This window comes from Acartia tonsa, chromosome 7 (assembly GCF_053477335.1).
Source record: "Acartia tonsa isolate MP-2025a chromosome 7, ASM5347733v1, whole genome shotgun sequence".
NCBI classification, from domain to species: domain Eukaryota; kingdom Metazoa; phylum Arthropoda; class Copepoda; order Calanoida; family Acartiidae; genus Acartia; species Acartia tonsa.
The window spans coordinates 13481456-13500853 of record NC_137266.1 but is presented as its reverse complement, the minus strand read 5'-3'; the positions used below and the strand labels follow the sequence as shown (position 1 = coordinate 13500853).

At 31.7% G+C, this 19398-nt stretch overlaps 1 protein-coding gene across 2 annotated transcripts in view; it reads right to left on the bottom strand.

The window, feature by feature from the left end:
- The window catches only part of LOC145324889 (glycine receptor subunit alphaZ1-like), a 64496-nt gene extending 48121 nt beyond the window's left edge, over nucleotides 1–16375 (bottom strand). For both annotated transcript variants that reach the window (XM_080167603.1, XM_080167604.1), the window contains exons 1-3: nucleotides 16237–16375; nucleotides 11521–11604; nucleotides 3148–3228 (exon numbers count right to left, since the gene is read on the bottom strand). In XM_080167603.1, the coding sequence (XP_080023729.1) occupies nucleotides 3148–3228; nucleotides 11521–11604; nucleotides 16237–16287 (216 nt within the window). In that variant the 5' untranslated portion in view covers nucleotides 16288–16375. The remainder of the gene's footprint in view (nucleotides 1–3147; nucleotides 3229–11520; nucleotides 11605–16236) is intronic.
- Between the last annotated feature and the right edge of the window lie 3023 nt (nucleotides 16376–19398).

Here is a 19398-nt window from a genome sequence, read left to right as displayed (position 1 = left end):
CACATTGTTCTACTTTATTTTTTTGATTTGCTGACTGTCTGCCTTGTTGAGCTTCGCCCTTATGAATGTTGTCATTCTTGTAATGTTGTAAATATGTCTATGTATATTTGCTAACTGTAAATACATAAGGAAAGACATTAAAATATCATCATTCATTCACGTATAAATAGTTGTATTCCTTTCAATAAACATCAGACAAACATGTATATTCATTTAACTATTTATATTTACACACTTTAGACGCGTGGTTACTATATACATTACAATAAAGTACTCTTTAACTTATAGACGAATGTTTATGACAAAGACCTGAGGTGGATTCTTAAACAACTTTTTGGCTCACTACCTCACTAAAATTAGTGAGGCTCGCTAAAAGTTGAGTCAACAATCATCCATGTGAGGTCATAAAAATAAGGGAATATCCATCTCTTTTTTAGGGGTTTTCTTTCCCACTTCTCTCATCTCCCTCAAATTTATGACTTCACATGAATAATTTTTGACACAATATTGCAGCAATCTGAGGTTTGATTCTTAAAAAAACTTTTTGGATCACTGCCTCACTAAAATTAGTGAGACTCGCTAAAAAAATTTGTAAAAAATCCACCAAAATCGCATTAAAAATCTACAAAAATTAAACAAAATTTTATGTTAATAACCCTTTTATGTTTTATTTAATTTTTGTAGATTTTGTATGCAATTTTGGATGATGAGAAAGTTGTGAAATTTCTTAAATACTGTTTAAGGACTTACTTAGTTTTTAGGACTTGATTATAGAGATGGAAGAGGGGGGGGGGGGTTGGTGAGAAGGGCGCCCTTTAAAAGAACTAATTATTCCCTTTCTTAAGTAATTTTTAAACCTCATTGAAAAATGATCAATTCACAAACCGCACCTTAACAAATATTTAAATTTTTTGGACCCATCTTTGCAGGGTTCGGAAGCCGCACGTAAGCCGCGTGTAAGCCTCAGTGAAATCTTCATTTTATCACTATAAAATTCAGCTGGATGTATAAAACTGCTCTTTAGCAGACAATCCTTCTTTTTGAAATTTCTTTTTCTGCTCACAAGCAGGTTTAAAATTGAGGCTTATGCGCGGCTGAGGCGCGGCTTCCGAACCCTGCATCTTTGACATTTCCTTTTTAAGGTGCCTGTTTAAAAAGTTTTTCTACCAATGAATGTAAAAGTCTTTGCTTCATTATTTGGAAATATTAAAAACCTTTGATTATTAAGATTGATTAATGACATATTGTCCCAAATCATATATTGAAACATTTATATTAGAATTAACAAGTATTTATTATTATAACCAGAGCTGGATCTTTAAATGTGTAGCCGTTGCCGTAGCCGTAGCTGTCGCCACTGCCAATAAAACATGGATTTTAAAAGATTTTCATTTAAAATATTTTAATAAAAAAATAAATAAGTTTATAATTATAATAATGTAAATATTAGTTAATATTATTTTAATTTTTTAAAACATTTAAAATTTGATTTAAAGATCGTTATTAGGTTAGTGGCTGTACCTCTGGCTACGGCTAAGGCAACGGCTACACATTTAAAGATCCAGCTCTGAATAGAATTGTATAAAGTTTCGCTTCACCTACTTTACGTATTTCTGATTTTAAATATTTTTTGACTACCTTAAAATTTACTTTAAAAATGTTTATCTGGTATCTATCTATCTATTTATATGAAATTAATATCAATTTTTCAACCTTTCTATCTATTAATTTAGTATTTTTGTCACTCTTTGTATACTTAACTGTCTATCTATCTAAATTTATATCTTTGTACTTTGGTATCTCTTTCATAGACTGGATACAGAATAGTCGGTAAGGTTTCTTAAGGTCAATACATAAAGTACATTTGTACTAAAAGTGTACTTTTTTGTTTTAGAAAGATTATTGTAAAGTACATTTTCATCGCCAGACACCTTAGAACAAAAAGTAAAAATGTAAATTGGCAAATAACCACAAAATAAATGCTTCAAAAAGTTTAATTCATTGTTAGATTTATAAATTTTTTATTTGTACATTTTAGTAAATATCTTTAAAAGTATTTGTTGAATATAAAGAAACCCCATATGTACAGCACAAAATCAGACCCTGAATTTTACGGTGATGTAAGGGTTTTGTCTACTCACAAATAAATTAAGAAGTGGCATAATTGATATTGGTTTACAGCTCACTTTTAGTTCTCTTGTACAGACGAGTCGTTTTCCCTTAAAGTTCCTTGTCGAGCATAGAAACCCAACCTCCATTTTCAAAATAAATTAAAATTGATTTGGGTGGTGGGGGGGGGGGGGGGGAGGTAAATACTCAAAAAGTACTTTGTGGAAAAGCCCTGAATTGACTTAATATAAAGACTGCGATCTTGTGCAAGCTATCTATTTAAATAGTCCTCCCCCCTTCCCTATTATCTAACTTTATTTACCTACCTACCTGTCTAATAAATTATCTATCTATCTATGTACGAGTGTACCTTATCATTAATCCTGAGGACATCAGTGATATCAATCCATCTATCTATCTATCTATCTATCTATCTATCTATCTATCTATCTATCTATCTATCTATCTATCTATCTATCTATCTATCTATCTATCTATCTATCTATCTATCTATCTATCTATCTATCTATCTATCTATCTATCTATCTATCTATCTATCTATCTATCTATCTATCTATCTATCTATCTATCTATCTATCTATCTATCTATCTATCTATCTATCTATCTATCTATCTATCTATCTATCTATCTATCTATCTATCTATCTATCTATCTATCTATCTATCTATCTATCTATCTATCTATCTATCTATCTATCTATCTATCTATCTATCTATCTATCTATCTATCTATCTATCTATCTATCTATCTATCTATCTATCTATCTATCTATCTATCTATCTATCTATCTATCTATCTATCTATCTATCTATCTATCTATCTATCTATCTATGAGTGTACCTTATCATTAATCCTGAGGACATCAGTGATATCAGTCCATCTATCTATCTATCTATCTATCTATCTATCTATCTATCTATCTATGTATGAGTGTACCTTATCATTAATCCTGAGGACATCAGTGATATCAGTCCATCTATCTATCTATCTATCTATCTATCTATGTATGAGTGTACCTTATCATTAATCCTGAGGACATCAGTGATATCAATCCCAATATCAATCATATTTGGCTGGGAGGACAGGGGTAGATCAAACTGAAAATAAATACATACAATATCATTATTATTTTTTTTTCATGTGGTTAGGTATACAAATGGACTGTTATGAATTAGGTCAGCTTATTTACTTTCGACTATAGTAGATTTGTAGTAGTTAGATTTTGATAACTACTGAACCGATATAATTAATCTTTTTAGAGAACTTAATAGGTCCTTGAATGGTTTCAATCTAATTCATTAATATCTTTTTTAAATATTGATTACACAGTAATCTATTCATATACCTAGTTGTCACATGTAAATATATGCACTATAAAAATATATACATATGGGTGGTTTATAAATAGTTGACTCAATAAATTTTAAGTTTTAAGCTATCATTTCTTAACCCTTTACAGTCGGGCCCCTTGCCGCACCTTAATTGGTCGAGGGGGGGGGGCGTTCAACGCCCCCCCTAATTATCTCAGTTCCTATTAGAGCTAGAGGGCTAATTTTTTTTGTGCAAGTCCCCTTTCCGACCTTTTATAAGTCTAAGTCAATTATCGCTTCCTTCACCCTTTTATTTAACAACCTTTGTTTTTAGGTATTTTTTACTTAAAATTTCAAACGGCTGTAATTTTCTTATTTTTGAAGCTAGAAGAATATTTTTTTTCAGAAAATTTTTATCTTTATGTAAATTTTACATTAGAAATATCAAAATATAAATTTCAGCGTCCGCAGCTGTACTTGGCAGCTGCCAGCCGCCGCAGTCGGCGGTCGGCGGGAAAACGGCGGCGGATCATGTAAGAAAAGCTTAAGTTTAAAATTTGAAGTCTCTAAGTCAAAAATTGCGGCCACAGGAGCCTTTTAAAGATTTCTGGAGACCTGGAGGATCAGGACCTGCAGGATCATACCTGTAACCTGAAAGTGACTTGAACACCTGTATTTCATATAAGGATGTACTACTAGAGGATTTTTTATTATTTTGGTATTATAAAATGCTTTGTTTTAGTCAAAAAAATATTTTTGCTCTTTACCTGGATGACCCTGCCAGGTTTGCTGGCATCCTATGCCCGCCAGGATGGAGATATTCAAAAAATTCCAACTCTCAGTTATGTGTCATACCCATACTTAAAAAGTCAAGCAGTTTGGTCTCTTTATCTTTCACACACAGAAAATGAGATAGAAAAAACCGGATGGGGGGGGGGCGTTCAACGCCCCCCCCCCCCCCCCCGACCGTTAAGGGTTAATATAAACAACGTTGCTTCTCTGGAAATTGTTATATTTGGACATACTTACATACTTAATATTGAATTATTAGTACATATCCAGATAAGTCCCTAAATTGTGTTTCTATGAACCTAAATCAGTATAGTCCTACATATAGTTTTGTTTGATACTCAGTATAGACATATAGATAGACATCATTACAGAAATGTAAATAATATGCATTTATGTACTTAGCCTATATGTAACCTAAACAAGCAGTATCAAATATAAAATATTTACCAGGGCACGTATGGTCTCTCAGATGTCAAAACTTTATTTTAGTGTTTGGCCAAAATGACTTAGCAATTGTATCTGTAAGTACGTCTAATAACACCCTATGCTATTTTTAAAATCCTAGAAAATTTTTTTTGCAAGAAAATTGCATAAATTTGCAACCTTTTTTAGAACCACTACATAACTCGAGTTTTAAAACTTTTTATATAAAATCCTTTTTACAAAAAATATCAATAATTACTTAAAATTAAACCTGAAAGAAAAGAAATCTCATTACACGTGTTAATTTGCATGTTTTAGGTCTTTTTTTGAGGAAAGTATAACTTCCACATTTTTGACAATAATTATATTTTTTAACATTTCAAAGTAAAATATAATAAAACTTAAACGATTTTTCTTGAATTATCAGTTGAAAATTTCATCAAACATGCAATTTAAGTGATGAAAATTTAATAAAATCATTTTTTGAATGTTTAGAATTACCAATTTTCTACATTTAAAACAAACTGTTAACAAAATTTAAAATCATTCTAATATATAACTTTAAAAATCAATAACATTTTATAAAATGATGTTTTAAAAAATAAATCATTAAAAGGTATTAAAATGCATTTTAAGTTGCTTAAAATTATAACGAGAATATCTTTTTACACTTTATTCTTTGTAATAGAGATTAATCGTAATTTGCTGAAAATGAAACATTTAATAAACTAATTGAATCTTTTTGTGACCATATTTAAAATTTTTAATTTTTACACTAAGGTGTTTTTTAATAAAAATCTTTGTTAATTTCTGTTTTACGACAAAAAAAGAAAGGGACTTTTTTACTATTTCTAGGTTATCTTATGCAATTTAAACTATATAATATGAAATAAATTTTAATTGTCTTTCTTTTGAGCCACAAAATACTGTAAAATGTAACATATATGCAAAAATAACAATTTTTTTAATGAATATTATAATATCCTTATATGACATTGCGTCAGAGCTTATTCTTTAGATCATATGTTCATGAAAAGTAGCCATAACTTGGAGGGTTGCACTATTTGTTAGAATATTAAATAAACTTGAATGGTAAAAATATTAGCATATCCTTTGTTAATTCAAATGCTTTAGGTATATTATTCGGAAAGTTAGTTAAAAAAGAGAGCATTTGCTGTGTATACTGTTGAAAGACTTTCAAAAATGTGAATTACAAAGCAATCCTAAAAGATCGGGCCGTAGGCAAGTCTTGGTCGATTGGGGGGTACGGGGGTTTTCTGATAGCAATTTGCGTTATTGGTATACAAGGTAAAAAAACAACATTTTAAAGAAATTCTTTAAATAAAACCCAACGTGTATTGGCAGTACAAACATCTTCATGCTAGCAGACATATGTTTATCAAAATTAAAGAAAAGTATTTCCACAAGAAAAATTATTCAGGTTTCTACTTTATAATTTTAAATATTTTTTTTCTGATAAAATGTTTGACATATATCATATAATCATTTACCAAAAAAAATATTTTGATAATTTAGATTTCAGAGAATATGAAAACCCTCAAAAACTAAGACGACATTTTGCATCTTCTGCTATGACATTTAAGAAAAAAAATTTAAAAATCAAAATTTAGTATGAAAACTATTTTTATCGATTTTTCTGAAGGTATTATCGTATTCTATGGGTTTTTCATTATCATTTACTTATATCGAAAGTGCCAAACATTGTACCCTAACTTATTCATTTAATAAAAAACCAGCCGTGAGGGGTTAAGGGAAAGGACAATATGAATGAATATTTACCTCCTCTACATCTGCAATTTCAATGTGAAATTCTTTAATTGCTAGTAGGGTGGGGCAAAATTGTTTGCGTGAAAAATCCACCAAAATCACATTAAAAATCTACAAAAATTAAACAAAATCATAGAAGGGTTATTGACATAAGATTTTATTTGATTTTTGTAGATTTTTTATGTGATTTTGGAGGATTTTTCACGAAAACAATTTTGCCCCACTAAGCGATTAATGGGGCAAATTTTTTTTTAAGAATCCACTTCTGGTCTCCAAAGATTTATAAAAAAGTTTTCTTATTTGTTGGCGTAACAACTTTGGGGACTTTCAATGTATTTTGATTGATACATTAAGTTAGGTGCCCCAACGTTTCAACCACTCATTGTAATCTGCAGAAGGGATAATTTTGTGTATCTTGATTGGAGATGTACATCAATTTTTCGGCCAATGTTTAGATCCATGGGGGATGGTTATTGATGTAAAATAATAACTCTGGCACTGTCCCCTTCCTCTAATTTGAATGCCTTACTTTTCTTATCTTATTATCAACAAGACAAAGAAAGTAGGGTAAGAATAAACGTGTGAATTATTTTGATGAAATTTTACATTTGTCCTGAGGTGGTTTCATGCTATTTTTGCTACTCCTTGCCCCTTAGAATTTAGCGCTCCTGGATCCTAGGGACGCAACCGCTAGTTATTAATAATAGACAAAACAATATTGAACATATAAAAAACAAAGAGTGGATAATTATAAATATAAAAATAACTAAGCAAGAAAACTATATAATTTTTCCTTCATATTCAATAATACATTGCATGAGTTTAGAATCAAACCTTTCTTACAATGAAAAATGTCCGTTCATATGTCTGTAAAACGTGATTGTTAGGAATTTTTTGTCCAATCTTTTGACCAATGATTATACTCTATGCCAGTGGTGTGCACAGTTATTCTATCGACCTATAGTGACTACTAGGAGCCATATGAATTTCTTATTTTGCATGATGATTCCTGTAATCGTTCGGATGAGATTAGAAAGCGTAGCAGCTCTATATAATACCAGATAGTCCTAAAGAACATTTTAAACATGCTGATTTTTAACTTTAAAAAAAAACACTTATAGTATGATATGATTATCATATTCATCAGATTTTTTGCAATTTTTTTTATTCCTAGGACAACAAGGTCCAATATTATAAGCGAAGTATCTCTATAATCAAATCCTAAGAATGTAATTTTGGCCTAGTACAGTATTATGTGCTTTACTAAAAATTCATTACGTTAATTTTGTTTTGACTTACAAATTAATGTTCTGCTTATTCGGTTCTGACACTATATAGAGTTATTTGTCCTTCCTTCTGATTTTGAGGTTCTCTTTTATGGATGTTGTCATCCTTATTTTTATTCCTTTTATGACAGGCCTTAGTTAATCATGCCTGTATCAGTAAAGAAAAGAGTACTTTAATCAATTATTTACGTTTTTATACTTTTACTGCATTTCATTACATGTAATGAAAGTAATATATATTTTTTTGTTTTCTTATAATAGTGCAAGTAAAAAAATATATAATATTAAATTATGTTTTTAGCTAGACTAAATTAAATATAAAAAAATCTCCAAAAGAATTGTTTAAAAGCAGTAGCAAAGAAAAATCAATTCAGATTAAAATTAGTTACGTTTTATATTAGTTTTAGAAACAAAAGGAAAAAATTAAAAATAGCCAAAAATCTTTATAAATTCATAAGCTAAATATAAAACCGAAGCAGTGAATAGTGCCTGGTAAAAAATGACGTCTTGCAATACAAACAAAATGAATACTGGCCCATCATTGGTCATTTGTATTGTATAAAGTCATTTTTTATTAGGCACTATCAACTGTTACTATCATACCTTAAACTGAGCGATGAGAGAAAGAAAGGAAGTTACAAAGAGAGAAAAAGAAAGGCAAATATGAACCAACAGACAAATATTTTATAGCGTAGCTGCCCTGCTAAAAATAAAAACACAATAACTTTCAAAGAAAAATGTTAGAGACCCACTCCATTTAAATTTCTTAAAGAGCCTAATATCAGCTATTTATAATTTCCATATATATATATGTATTATGGATTCAATAAAACAAATATTTTATAGAAAACAAGGGCGATAACGTGCACAAAGGCGAAGCTGAACAGTCAAACAACACGATTATAAAAAAAATAATTAAAGAAATAACGACAATACTCGTTGTTAATCTTTATAAATCTTTAGAAATTTATATGGTGACTTTCTAGAAATGATCATGATAGCCAAACTTTCCTAAAGACCTTAAGAGATAGGAAAATGAACAATAAAATAATGATAAATAAAATTATCACTTCTCTAGATTATTGGTCAGAATAAATGAACGTTCTTTTAAAACTTGGTTGCCAGAATGATTTCAAATGTCCACACCCTCCCTTTGCTTTCCATATCTAACTCGATTGTTATAAGAATCCTCAAATAATAATATAATGCCTAAAACTAATTAGAGCTCTTTATACTGCAAAATAAATGTAGAAAATATCTGTTCTAAAAAATAACATATAGAATTTACAGAAATATTTGTATTGGGGTAATTTACTTGAATTATGCTGTAATATAAATTATACAAAATGTACGTGATTAGGTTTCTGGGTGTGTATTTACTTCCCCATCAGTTTTATATTAGCAAATCGGTGCTTTCCCGTAGTGCTAATCAAGCACCTGTAGGCGTCTAAGGTGGGGGGGGGGGGGGAGGGGTAAAGGGTGATTATCCCCCATAAAGTTTGAAAAATCTCATTTTTTCCTCCTTAAAATGTTAAAGGATACATTAGATTACCCATCCACCCCCCCCCCCCAAAACCTCAACATTTTGAAACCACTCATATTACCCCCCTCGAAGTAAAAAGCTTGTACGTCCCTGCAAGCACAATTTTCATATTGTTTCAAACAAAGTGGTAGGGTTTTGATGTTCAACAAAGCATTTTATCAAAAGTGTTATCAAACCTTTTGAAGAACATTTTGTTAAAGCAGCACAGAAATTCAACTTCCATCTCATCATAAAACTCCAATCTTATATATTTGTTGTGTCTTTTTGCGAAGATGAAACAGTATGCAGGTAAAATATTTTCCAGAAATGATTGCTAACCAATTTATTTACACAAGAACGTTTAATGCCATGATAATGTAAAAACTAAAAAGGTTCTTTCCCACAAACTGCCTGTTAAGCATTGAACCCCCCTTATTTTTAAGAATATTTTTTCCCTCTGCTTATATAGCTAAATGGCTAAGAACCGGTTCTAATCCAGCGGATAATAATCGGATTCTAAGCCTTACTGGAAAATTGTTTAATATTTTGTAATGTCAGTGAAAATAATATTATATGCACTCAATTTAACTTTTTATTTCTCTCACTTTATAAATCTAAAATTTCATTCCATTTACTTTCTTTTCTTTTTTTTTAAAGCGAAGCTTTTCTATAATTAGGGTCGGTCCGTTCGTCCGAGAAAGATAGCTCTTTTCGTTAATTTAGGCATGTTAGAATTGTCCTATCGATTTCAAATTTTGCATGGTGATTCTCATAGTAGTTAGGTACGATTTAGAAAGCATAGAAACTCTTTTATCATTACTAGAATGTCCGTACGTCCATTTTAAACATGTTGATTTTTAACTTTTTTAAAAACAAATTTTAATTTTGATTTGACTCTTAGTCATTTATATTCTGATTATTCAGTTCTGACACTATACAAGTGTTAATATCCATTTGTCCTACCATTTCAGAGCTTCGCTTTTATGGCTGTTGTCATCCTTGTTTTTAGCGAAGCTTTAAATAAGTAGCTTTGTCCCTTGGCTACTAAAAGAAAATTTTGGAAAAAACATTGTATACGTACTTAAGTAAAACACTAGATGGGGAAGGGGTTAAATAACTGTATTTCCCTATCCCAATGACCTTGTGCCTACTCTTAATTGGTTCTTTGAAAATCAACCAATGGTAACGGGAATATTAACACAGCCAAGAAGCAGGAAACAATTTGCTAGCCCCTTGAAGGGGTTAGGCTTGAGTGGAAAAATACATTTCGGCCCCCTATTTTTAATTTATTTAAAAGATAGGGGGAGTGTTCTTTGATTGCAAGGCACTGAAAAAAAACCTTAAAAATATCTTTTTCTTGATAAGATAGAAATATTTACTCTAAAATTATTGCTGTGGAAACAAACATTCTTTTTCTCTCATACTTTTCGCCTACATATTTTATGAGAGTCCATAAATAAGATAAAAACATTCACGTTGACTGTATTACAATTTCAACATTCATTTTTTTTTATTTTAGCACAATTTTCCCCTTGAAATAAAGCTCCATATAAATTAAGAGTTGGGAGGTATATATATTGTATATATATATATGTCTTTTAAAAGTGTCCGTACTAACATATCTAGTTAACTGCTGTATATACCCTCTTTAGTAGTAAAGCTTCTTATACGTCCCGGGAAGGTTTATTTTGCTATTTGCTTCAAATATATAAGCACATTAAGCTATATATCTATATTTTTAAAAACATTTATATCTTTGGACGGTTGATAGAAACGTATGACCAGACAATTACAGACAACCAACCCTTTAAATGCACGACTTTCGTCTGGAAATTCTAACTGTCCGTGGCAATGAGCTGCGCCTGTGTTGTGGTCAAGACATTTCCTTTATTCTTTCTATTTATCTTGCGTGTCTGACATAGCAGCCTTAGGTACAACTTTAAATGTCTTTAGTAATATATTAGAGTAAAACAATAGAGGGGGAAGGCGTTAAATAACAGTATGTCCCCCCTCATGAACACTGTGATGACTTTCAATTAGTCTTTGAATATCAGCCAAGAGCATAATAAATATCAACATATCCAAGTCGCTACAAAAGAGCATAAAGCAAGGTGCGAGCAGACGAAAAAGGTTCCCAAAAACAAACGGGCAGGTAGTTGTCTTGGTTATACATCCGTACTTGATACATCCATTATTAATATTGTGCCTTGAACCGTGATTCGAGCCTATCAACTCCCCAACGACAAGAAGAAGAAACTAGTTATCTACCTTATTATAGTCCTTTGGCAGACAAAGATGTTTGTTGTCTCCTGCATTGCATAGCAGCTCATCCTTGCTCAATCCGAGGCTCTCCTGAATAAAATATATTAGTTATCATATCGTTAAATAGTAATTTGACTTAAATCAAGTATATGAATCCTTAACAATGTCTGTTTTGTACATAAATATTACAAAAACAGTTTTAATTATTATGTAGCTTATTTAATTGGCTTTCGCTTAAGGTTAAAGCCATACATTAATGTAGAATAAATGATGTCACACTTAAAACAAAGCAACAGTAGGATTATACAAGACAGTATAAAGATAATTAGAAAGAGATGGGATATTGGGCTTCAAATTAAATGGGTACCACGACGTTTCATATATGACGGCTCTAAACGTTTGGCTAAATTGGTTGGTGTCAATCAAGTGGTGTCCAAATTTTTCAACAAATAATTTTTTGACTGCAATGATTTTGTTTATCATCATTGGGATCAATATTAATTTTTAACACATGTCTAAATAAAGCATACTTGTGCGAAAAGGAGTTGTAGAGTAGTTTTTTTAACACCTTCCTTGATATCAAAATTTGAAAGGCCTACCTTCCCCTTTTCTTTATACTCCCCCTAGGAAAAAAAAGTCCTGTGCATGCCACTACCTGTAAGGTACTAATTAAGTGGTTAGTGGTGTAAAATACTTATTTCTCTGTTATTCAACAAGTGTTTAGCAATAGTTGTTGATCGCATCGTATTATTGACAGCTTTCCGCGAATAATAAAACGAAAGCCTGGGCTAACAAAACTGTTATTAATTCTGTGATATCTATTCTAATATTCGTGGAAAATTGTTTGTAATACGATGCTATTTATGATTTTTTAATATGACTGAGAACCAGTTCTAATACAGCGGATATCAATCGTTTTCTTAGCCATACTGGAAATTCACTTATCAAAAGAAACCAATTTGTTTAACAACCTTTAAGATATTTTTTTTACATTTCCCCACCTCCCTGGTAATGAAGCTAAATAAAGTTAGTTATGGAAAAGCCCTGTTATCTTACTTTAATGCATAATCCAACTCACATTTGCACTAACAATTGTATCATTGCACTTGCAAATACAGAATGGACACAATTTTTTTCATAGTTTCATCTTCCTTTATTAGTGTTAAAAACAAAAAAAATAGTTGAATTTCTTAAAAATTTGGCCATTGCATTCTTTTTTTTATTTATTCTAAAGAAATCAAGTAAATTTAAAACCATATCATACCAAATCAAATTAATTTTACAAACTCAAAAATCAACCCCGTGAAAATTTTATTGGATGAGGAGAAAAATAAATATTCCCCTGTATCTCTCCCTAATAAAACAATTGAGGACCCCCTCCCCCCCTAAAAAAAATAATAACATATTAAAAGTCCTTTTTTTGTGAATTTAAGTTTTTTGAAAAACACCCTGCATATTTTTGTAAGAAGGCTATTTGCATATTCGCCTTTTCTTAAACACACCAACAACTGTTTATGCAAATTAATGCAATTTGTATTACTACAAGCCTTTTAGATTAGCAGACGAGACTTTACAAAGTGTCCGAAAAAAAGCCGTGTGACTTCAATATATCCATTAATTTTTAAGGAGTTCCCTTTCCCACATCTCCTCTTATCTCTCCCTTTTATGACGTCACACGGCTAATTTTTTCGGACACTTTGTAGTCGCCATACAGTTAAAAGAAACGGCTGCGGCTGCCGAGCCTCGGTGAAAATATTGTGAGACAACACGGTTTGCATTTAAATGGTGGCAAGGTCAATAAAGTAGGCGGGGGGGTAAGATTTGGAGATAAACATAAAACTTGGTGGAACACAGATTTATTTCAATTGTTAGAAGCAACAGAGAAAGGAATACTTTTTCTCGTATTCATTCGAATCCGGCGGATAGGAACCGGTTCTCATCCATACGAAAAACTATGTCTAGCATCGTATTATAAACGGCTTTCTACGAATATAAAAATGTACAATCATAAGATTTAAACCAGTTTTTTTAGCCCGCGCCTTCGGCACCCCTGGGCTAAAAAAATGGTTTTAATCTTATAATTGTACATTCTATATCCGCGGAAAGCCGTTTATAATACGATACGAGAAATAACTATTCTGATATGCATTAGATTAATGTAGACCCCAATAATGATGAACAAAATTACCTATTCTATAGATAAACATCATTTGTTGAAAAGTTTCAACACTTCGAGTTTAGAACCAATTAATCAAAATTCCATAAAAATATCCAACGTTTTTGAGCCAACGAATGTTATTATAAATCATTGAGCACCAGTGTAATTTCACGTCCAATGCAAGTCTTTTCCCCTAATTTTTTAATGACACATTTATGCTTGGATCGAATAGTTATGTTTATTATAATGCACACAATTTATATGTTGATTTTTATAATTTTGTGTTCAGACATATAATGATAAAAGTCAAATCAGACATCCATAAAAATGCCCAAATAAAAGTTTTTTATAGGTCTGATTTTTATTATTTTAGTGCATGTTTAACATGCATGAACAAAAATATTATATACAATAAAATTACTGTTTTAAATATTATTGGGCTATAGTCTGAAATATAATGTTGATTTTAGTTTGGTTAAATAGAATAAGAAATAGGACAATGGACGATTAATTAATGTGCATCTTAAATCATTATACAAATGATTATTCTGTGGATTTAATTATTGGTGGAGAAGTTTGGACACTTCTAGTTGAACCAATCAAAATTTAATAAAAATCCCTAAAGTTTTTAACATACGTGTATTTAAATTATAAATATTTCAGTGCATTTTATTGTCCAATATCAAATATCTTCCTGCCACCCCTGAGACCGACAGCCAATGCGAGTTACAGAGTAGATTCGCATGTCATTATGGTATATTAGGACACTCTGTTATACCTGTATGGTATTATAGACAAATGGGAAAAAGGCATTAGGATTAATTTCCTTTAAGTTGTGCTTAAGATGTAAATTTGTATATACAAATTAAGGCATTACGCATTATTTTGCAATTTAGGCAATTTTATAACAGTTAATATATTTTTTTTCATATTTCTAGATAGCAGGATATCTGTCTGTCTGTCTATTTGTCAGTTTGTCCTCCTTCAATTGCGATAGGTGGGATAAATTCTGTTTGTGTTGGGTAAAAAAAGATATCAACATCCATCAGGGTATATTTACGTAAAAAGATATGAAACCTTTCACAATTGTTATTAGTAGCGAAGCTACTCTATAATTCAAAATGTCCGTCCGTCTGTCCGTCTGAGACAAAGTGGGGGAAACGTGATTTTCTCGGCTCCTATAAAAGATAGAAAGCTGAAATTTTTAGTGAAGATTCTTATAACATATGCACATCTAATCTATACATTGTTTTGTCCATCCGTCTGTTATTTGGGGTGCTAGATCGATTCCTACATTTTCATGTTTTTCTGATTTTCTCAACTCCTTTTTAAGATAATGGGCTGAAATTTTCAGGGATTGCTTAAATTTACATTTTACATATTTTCCTTAAGTTTTATTACGATTTTTATATTAATAGGGGTGCTAGATTGATTCCCAGATTTTTAGGTTTTCTATTCTTTTCTCAATTCTTATTCAGGATTTGCGGCTGAAATTATCAGGGATTGAATATGCTCATATTTTACATATTTCCATCAAGTTTCATAAAGATTTGTTTATAAATTGTGGTGCTTGATCGATTCCTAGATTTTTCATTTTTCGTGCTTGAAAGGTTGCGTGATTTTGAAGTTTTTGTCATTTCACTATTTCATCAAATATATAGGATGACACTGGTATATTGTAAATATATTCATAATATACATTCATCATTTCTGAGCTTCGCTACTTATGGATGCTGTCATCCTTGTATTATCTATAGTTTGATACATTTATTATAGACCAGCGGACCAAATAATTTATATACTTGATGCTCATTGGTATCATTAGCATAAAAATCATCAGTGTATCTTAAATTGCAGCCGAGAAAATCAAGTTTCCCACATAGCGTTACAAACTAACTAACAAACAAACGGACAAGGTAAACTATATGGTTTGTTTAGTCGCAATCTTGCATGTTCAGACGAAAAAAAAATGATAGCTGCGCAAAAAAAAGATAAAAGAACTTAAATTTTACTACTTTTGAAATTAGCAGCTAAATGAGGTAGATTAAGTTTTATCAGCAATAAAAAAACTGCAGGAAATTTATTGTCATTCTGATAATTACTGTTCTTGAGATTTATACAGACAAGGACATATATATCTGAAATTTCCTAAATTAATCTAATCATAACAATTATGCATCTAGAGAAAGGATATTGTACTATAAACTATACAAGTTCCCAATGATTTTTCGTTCGTTTGCTTAAACTACTTATTGAGTACATTACCACGAAAATTTTTAATCTAAAGAACATAGTAGGCTTAAGACAAGGGGAGGGTGGTGTAACAGGGTGTTTTTTCCCTTTCAACATTTTACCCCCCTCAAATCTTTAAAACATCTGATAATGCTTAGATGTCCTTCCTACTGAAGGTGTAATTTTTATCTTAATTTGTGACATACATGAAATTATCGTTTTTTTTTCTTATCCCTTACGATCCTTGTCGACATTTATGTTATAAATCAACCTAGGTATAAACCGACAGAAAGACAGACAGCCTCTCACTTTTTAAATTAAATATAACTTACCGTAATGTATAAGCAACAAATGCTGATACACAAAAACAGTTTCTCCTTCATTTTTATTTTTTTAAATTTTATTTATTATCTATCTATCTCTTTCTAAATGATGATGGTTAACCCATATTCTGTTCATATCTTAAAATCTGAAAATAAACAAACAGCATAGATTATTATCACCCGCGACCGTGGCTCAGCACGTAGCGCATCCGCTCGTCGTCGGGAAGGTGATAGGTTCGAATCTCGGTCCGACACCGCGTCATAACTAAAGACGTTAAAAATGGTTCCTACTGCTGCTATGTCAGGTGCGCGACATAAATAGTTAGAGTAGGGGGAATGCCTTGGCCCAAAACAGGCGCAACTCACTACCATGCACAGTTAGGACTTCTCAGACAAAGGTCGTGCAATCAAAGGGTTGGTTGTCTGATGGCAAATGGACGCTTTACACCGCAATCATAGGGCATAGGGCTGACAACCCTATCCCATATCCATAAGCCACATTGTTACAGAAACACTGACGAATTGTCAGCGGCCTATGCTCCCCCCTGTGGAGTGAAAAGGGCTTGTTACTGTGTTTTATAGATTATTATCAATATATTATCTGGGAATTACCTGCCGTTTCCCTCTCCCTCCCTGATGTGTATTTGATATATTATACCTGGGAAAAGAGTTGGTTTAATGATATTATCTGTTTTAAAAGCTTGCACGGTGTTTTCTCTTATAGTTTCATGTGGAGCACTGAACCCCACATCCCCTCATTTATGACAAATTTAAGATAAGTGGTTGATGTTTTTGTTGCCTTAGGCTAGGTCAGGTTAGATTGTATTAGGCACAGGGTAGCACCGTGAGGTTATGGGTTAGTAGTAATAGGCCCTGTAGGGTTTGGCCCCTAACAGCCCCGAATTCTAAAATACTAATGACAAACTTATTTTCATTTCACGAAAGAAATTTTTGGGGTTTATTTGCTCGCTAGGCCTTAAAGGGAAAGCACCGCCTACATTACGTATATACTGCAGATACTACTTATCATTTGGATTAAATTAGAGTACTTTTATATTTCTGGAAATTTTACAGACTAAAATTAAGTAAGTCGATAATATTTATAACAACAAATACATCCTGTCAAGAATGGAACAGAGTCGACTTTAAACATTAAAAAATTTCATCCATGTTTTTCCTTTTTTTTGTATTGTGTGTTTGTGCCCAGCTATATGACATGTAAACTTATCAAAGATTATGTTACACTATTAGTACATTTCCGACAGAGCGCTAGATCAATACTTAGGTTGATAAAGTACATTTACTCATGGAGGGAGGGGATATTAGGCTGTTTATTACACTAGTCCTCAAAGTTCTATAATAACGTTTTCTTCTCCGTTGGCTTAACAACTTTAGGGACCTTTAATGGAATTTTGATTTGCTGGCTTATTAAGTTGTGTGTCTAAGCGTTTAACCACTTATTGTAATCTACAGAAGTGGTAATTCTTTTTTGGATAATACATCATTTATTGACCATTGTCTCATCCTTTTAGGTCCCAGAATTTACTCAAAGTATATTGAGATTTTACGCAAGTAACAGGATGTCTGTGTGTATGTGGGTGTGTAGCGAAGTATCTCGCTGGACCAATATGGTTGTCCTTTCAGGTAAAGCTTCTCAAAGGTCTAGGAACGAAGGAGAAACGTAGTTCCATACGGATGTGTGTGCAGTGCGGAGACATTCAAATTAAGCCGTATCTACTAGAGTTAGGCCGGATATCCGGTTATTTTCAATACCCGGTCGGATACCAGATATCGAAACTATCCGGATACCGGTTTTCCGGCTGATTTTTAATGCCAGATATCCGTATATTTTCTGATATCGAACGTTGGCCAGATATCCGACCGGAACCGGATATCCGGCATTATAAATCAGTTAGATATCCGGTACCTATTATCCGGCCAAAAAAGAATCCGGCCCAACTCTAGCAGCTACGCATGTTAAACCCTTTAGATTGACTATTAAAACTGTAGTTAGTATAAGAGGCACTTACTGGAACTGCACTCACTGATTACATTGCCTCTTTTTAAAGAACATAAATCCACTAAAAACGAAATTGGATATTAGGATGTTATTCCTTTTTTGGGAGTGTAGTTACTCTGTAACTTGGGCGTGTCCATTCGTCATGTCAATAAGAAAAAACAAAACAAACAAAAAATCAACACCCTCTCATTTTATCAATTCATTAAAAAATATTTTTTACTTTTGCTTAGTATAAGATTTTTTACTTAATGCCGGCATTAATATGATTTACAGTTCACTTAATTATCATTGCTGTGCTACTTATGGATAAAATTGGCAGAGCTTTCTGTGCGCCGTTAGTCACCCGTCCCTTAACTTTGAAATAAATTGAAAGTATGGAGAGGGGGGGGGGGTAGTTTTTCATGTTTTTATGGTTATATTATAGGTTAGGTTATATTGGAATCTGGGTAGCACTGTAGGGCTAGGACAAAGCAGTATATGCCCCACAAAAAAATGCCTATTTTCAATTTAATTAAAAAATAAGGGCCGTTGGTTACTAGTGCTCAACGGGCACTTTGCGTGAAGGCACAAGATTGTACTTGTTGTCCTGTGTGGAGTAAATCAGAGAGAGATATAATATATCTTTGCAAAAGTGTCCATTGGCTTTGTTTTATGTTTTCAATTGGGATTTTAACAGGGAGTTTAATGGATAAGACAATGGAAAATAAGTTGATTTACTGCCCCTATAATGATAAAAATACCCTCATTGTGCTTTAAATTATTGCTTAAAAAGTTTGAACAGTATTCAGTAATAGCTTTTAAACCAACAAACCAAAAATTGATTATAAAAAAAACATCTTAATCTTACTTTATAAAACTTAATATAGAAGTGCTATAACTATAAATCAAATGACAAATAAATATGCCAAAATAATTTATATTAATTTGTGAAAAGCAATATATTTGATAATTATCATACATAGGACCAAAATTCCTTAGTATTTAAAGTGTAAAACCTTTCTTTATCGCAATTTATTTATCCACCTAGCTCCATAAAACGCACAGCTTTTATATGGAATGTCCATCAGTCGCTCATTAAAGTTATATTGGTGTTAAAATTTGACTCCCAAAGTGCCCTAAAGGACGAGGTGGTGTAAGAATTTGAGCTTTAG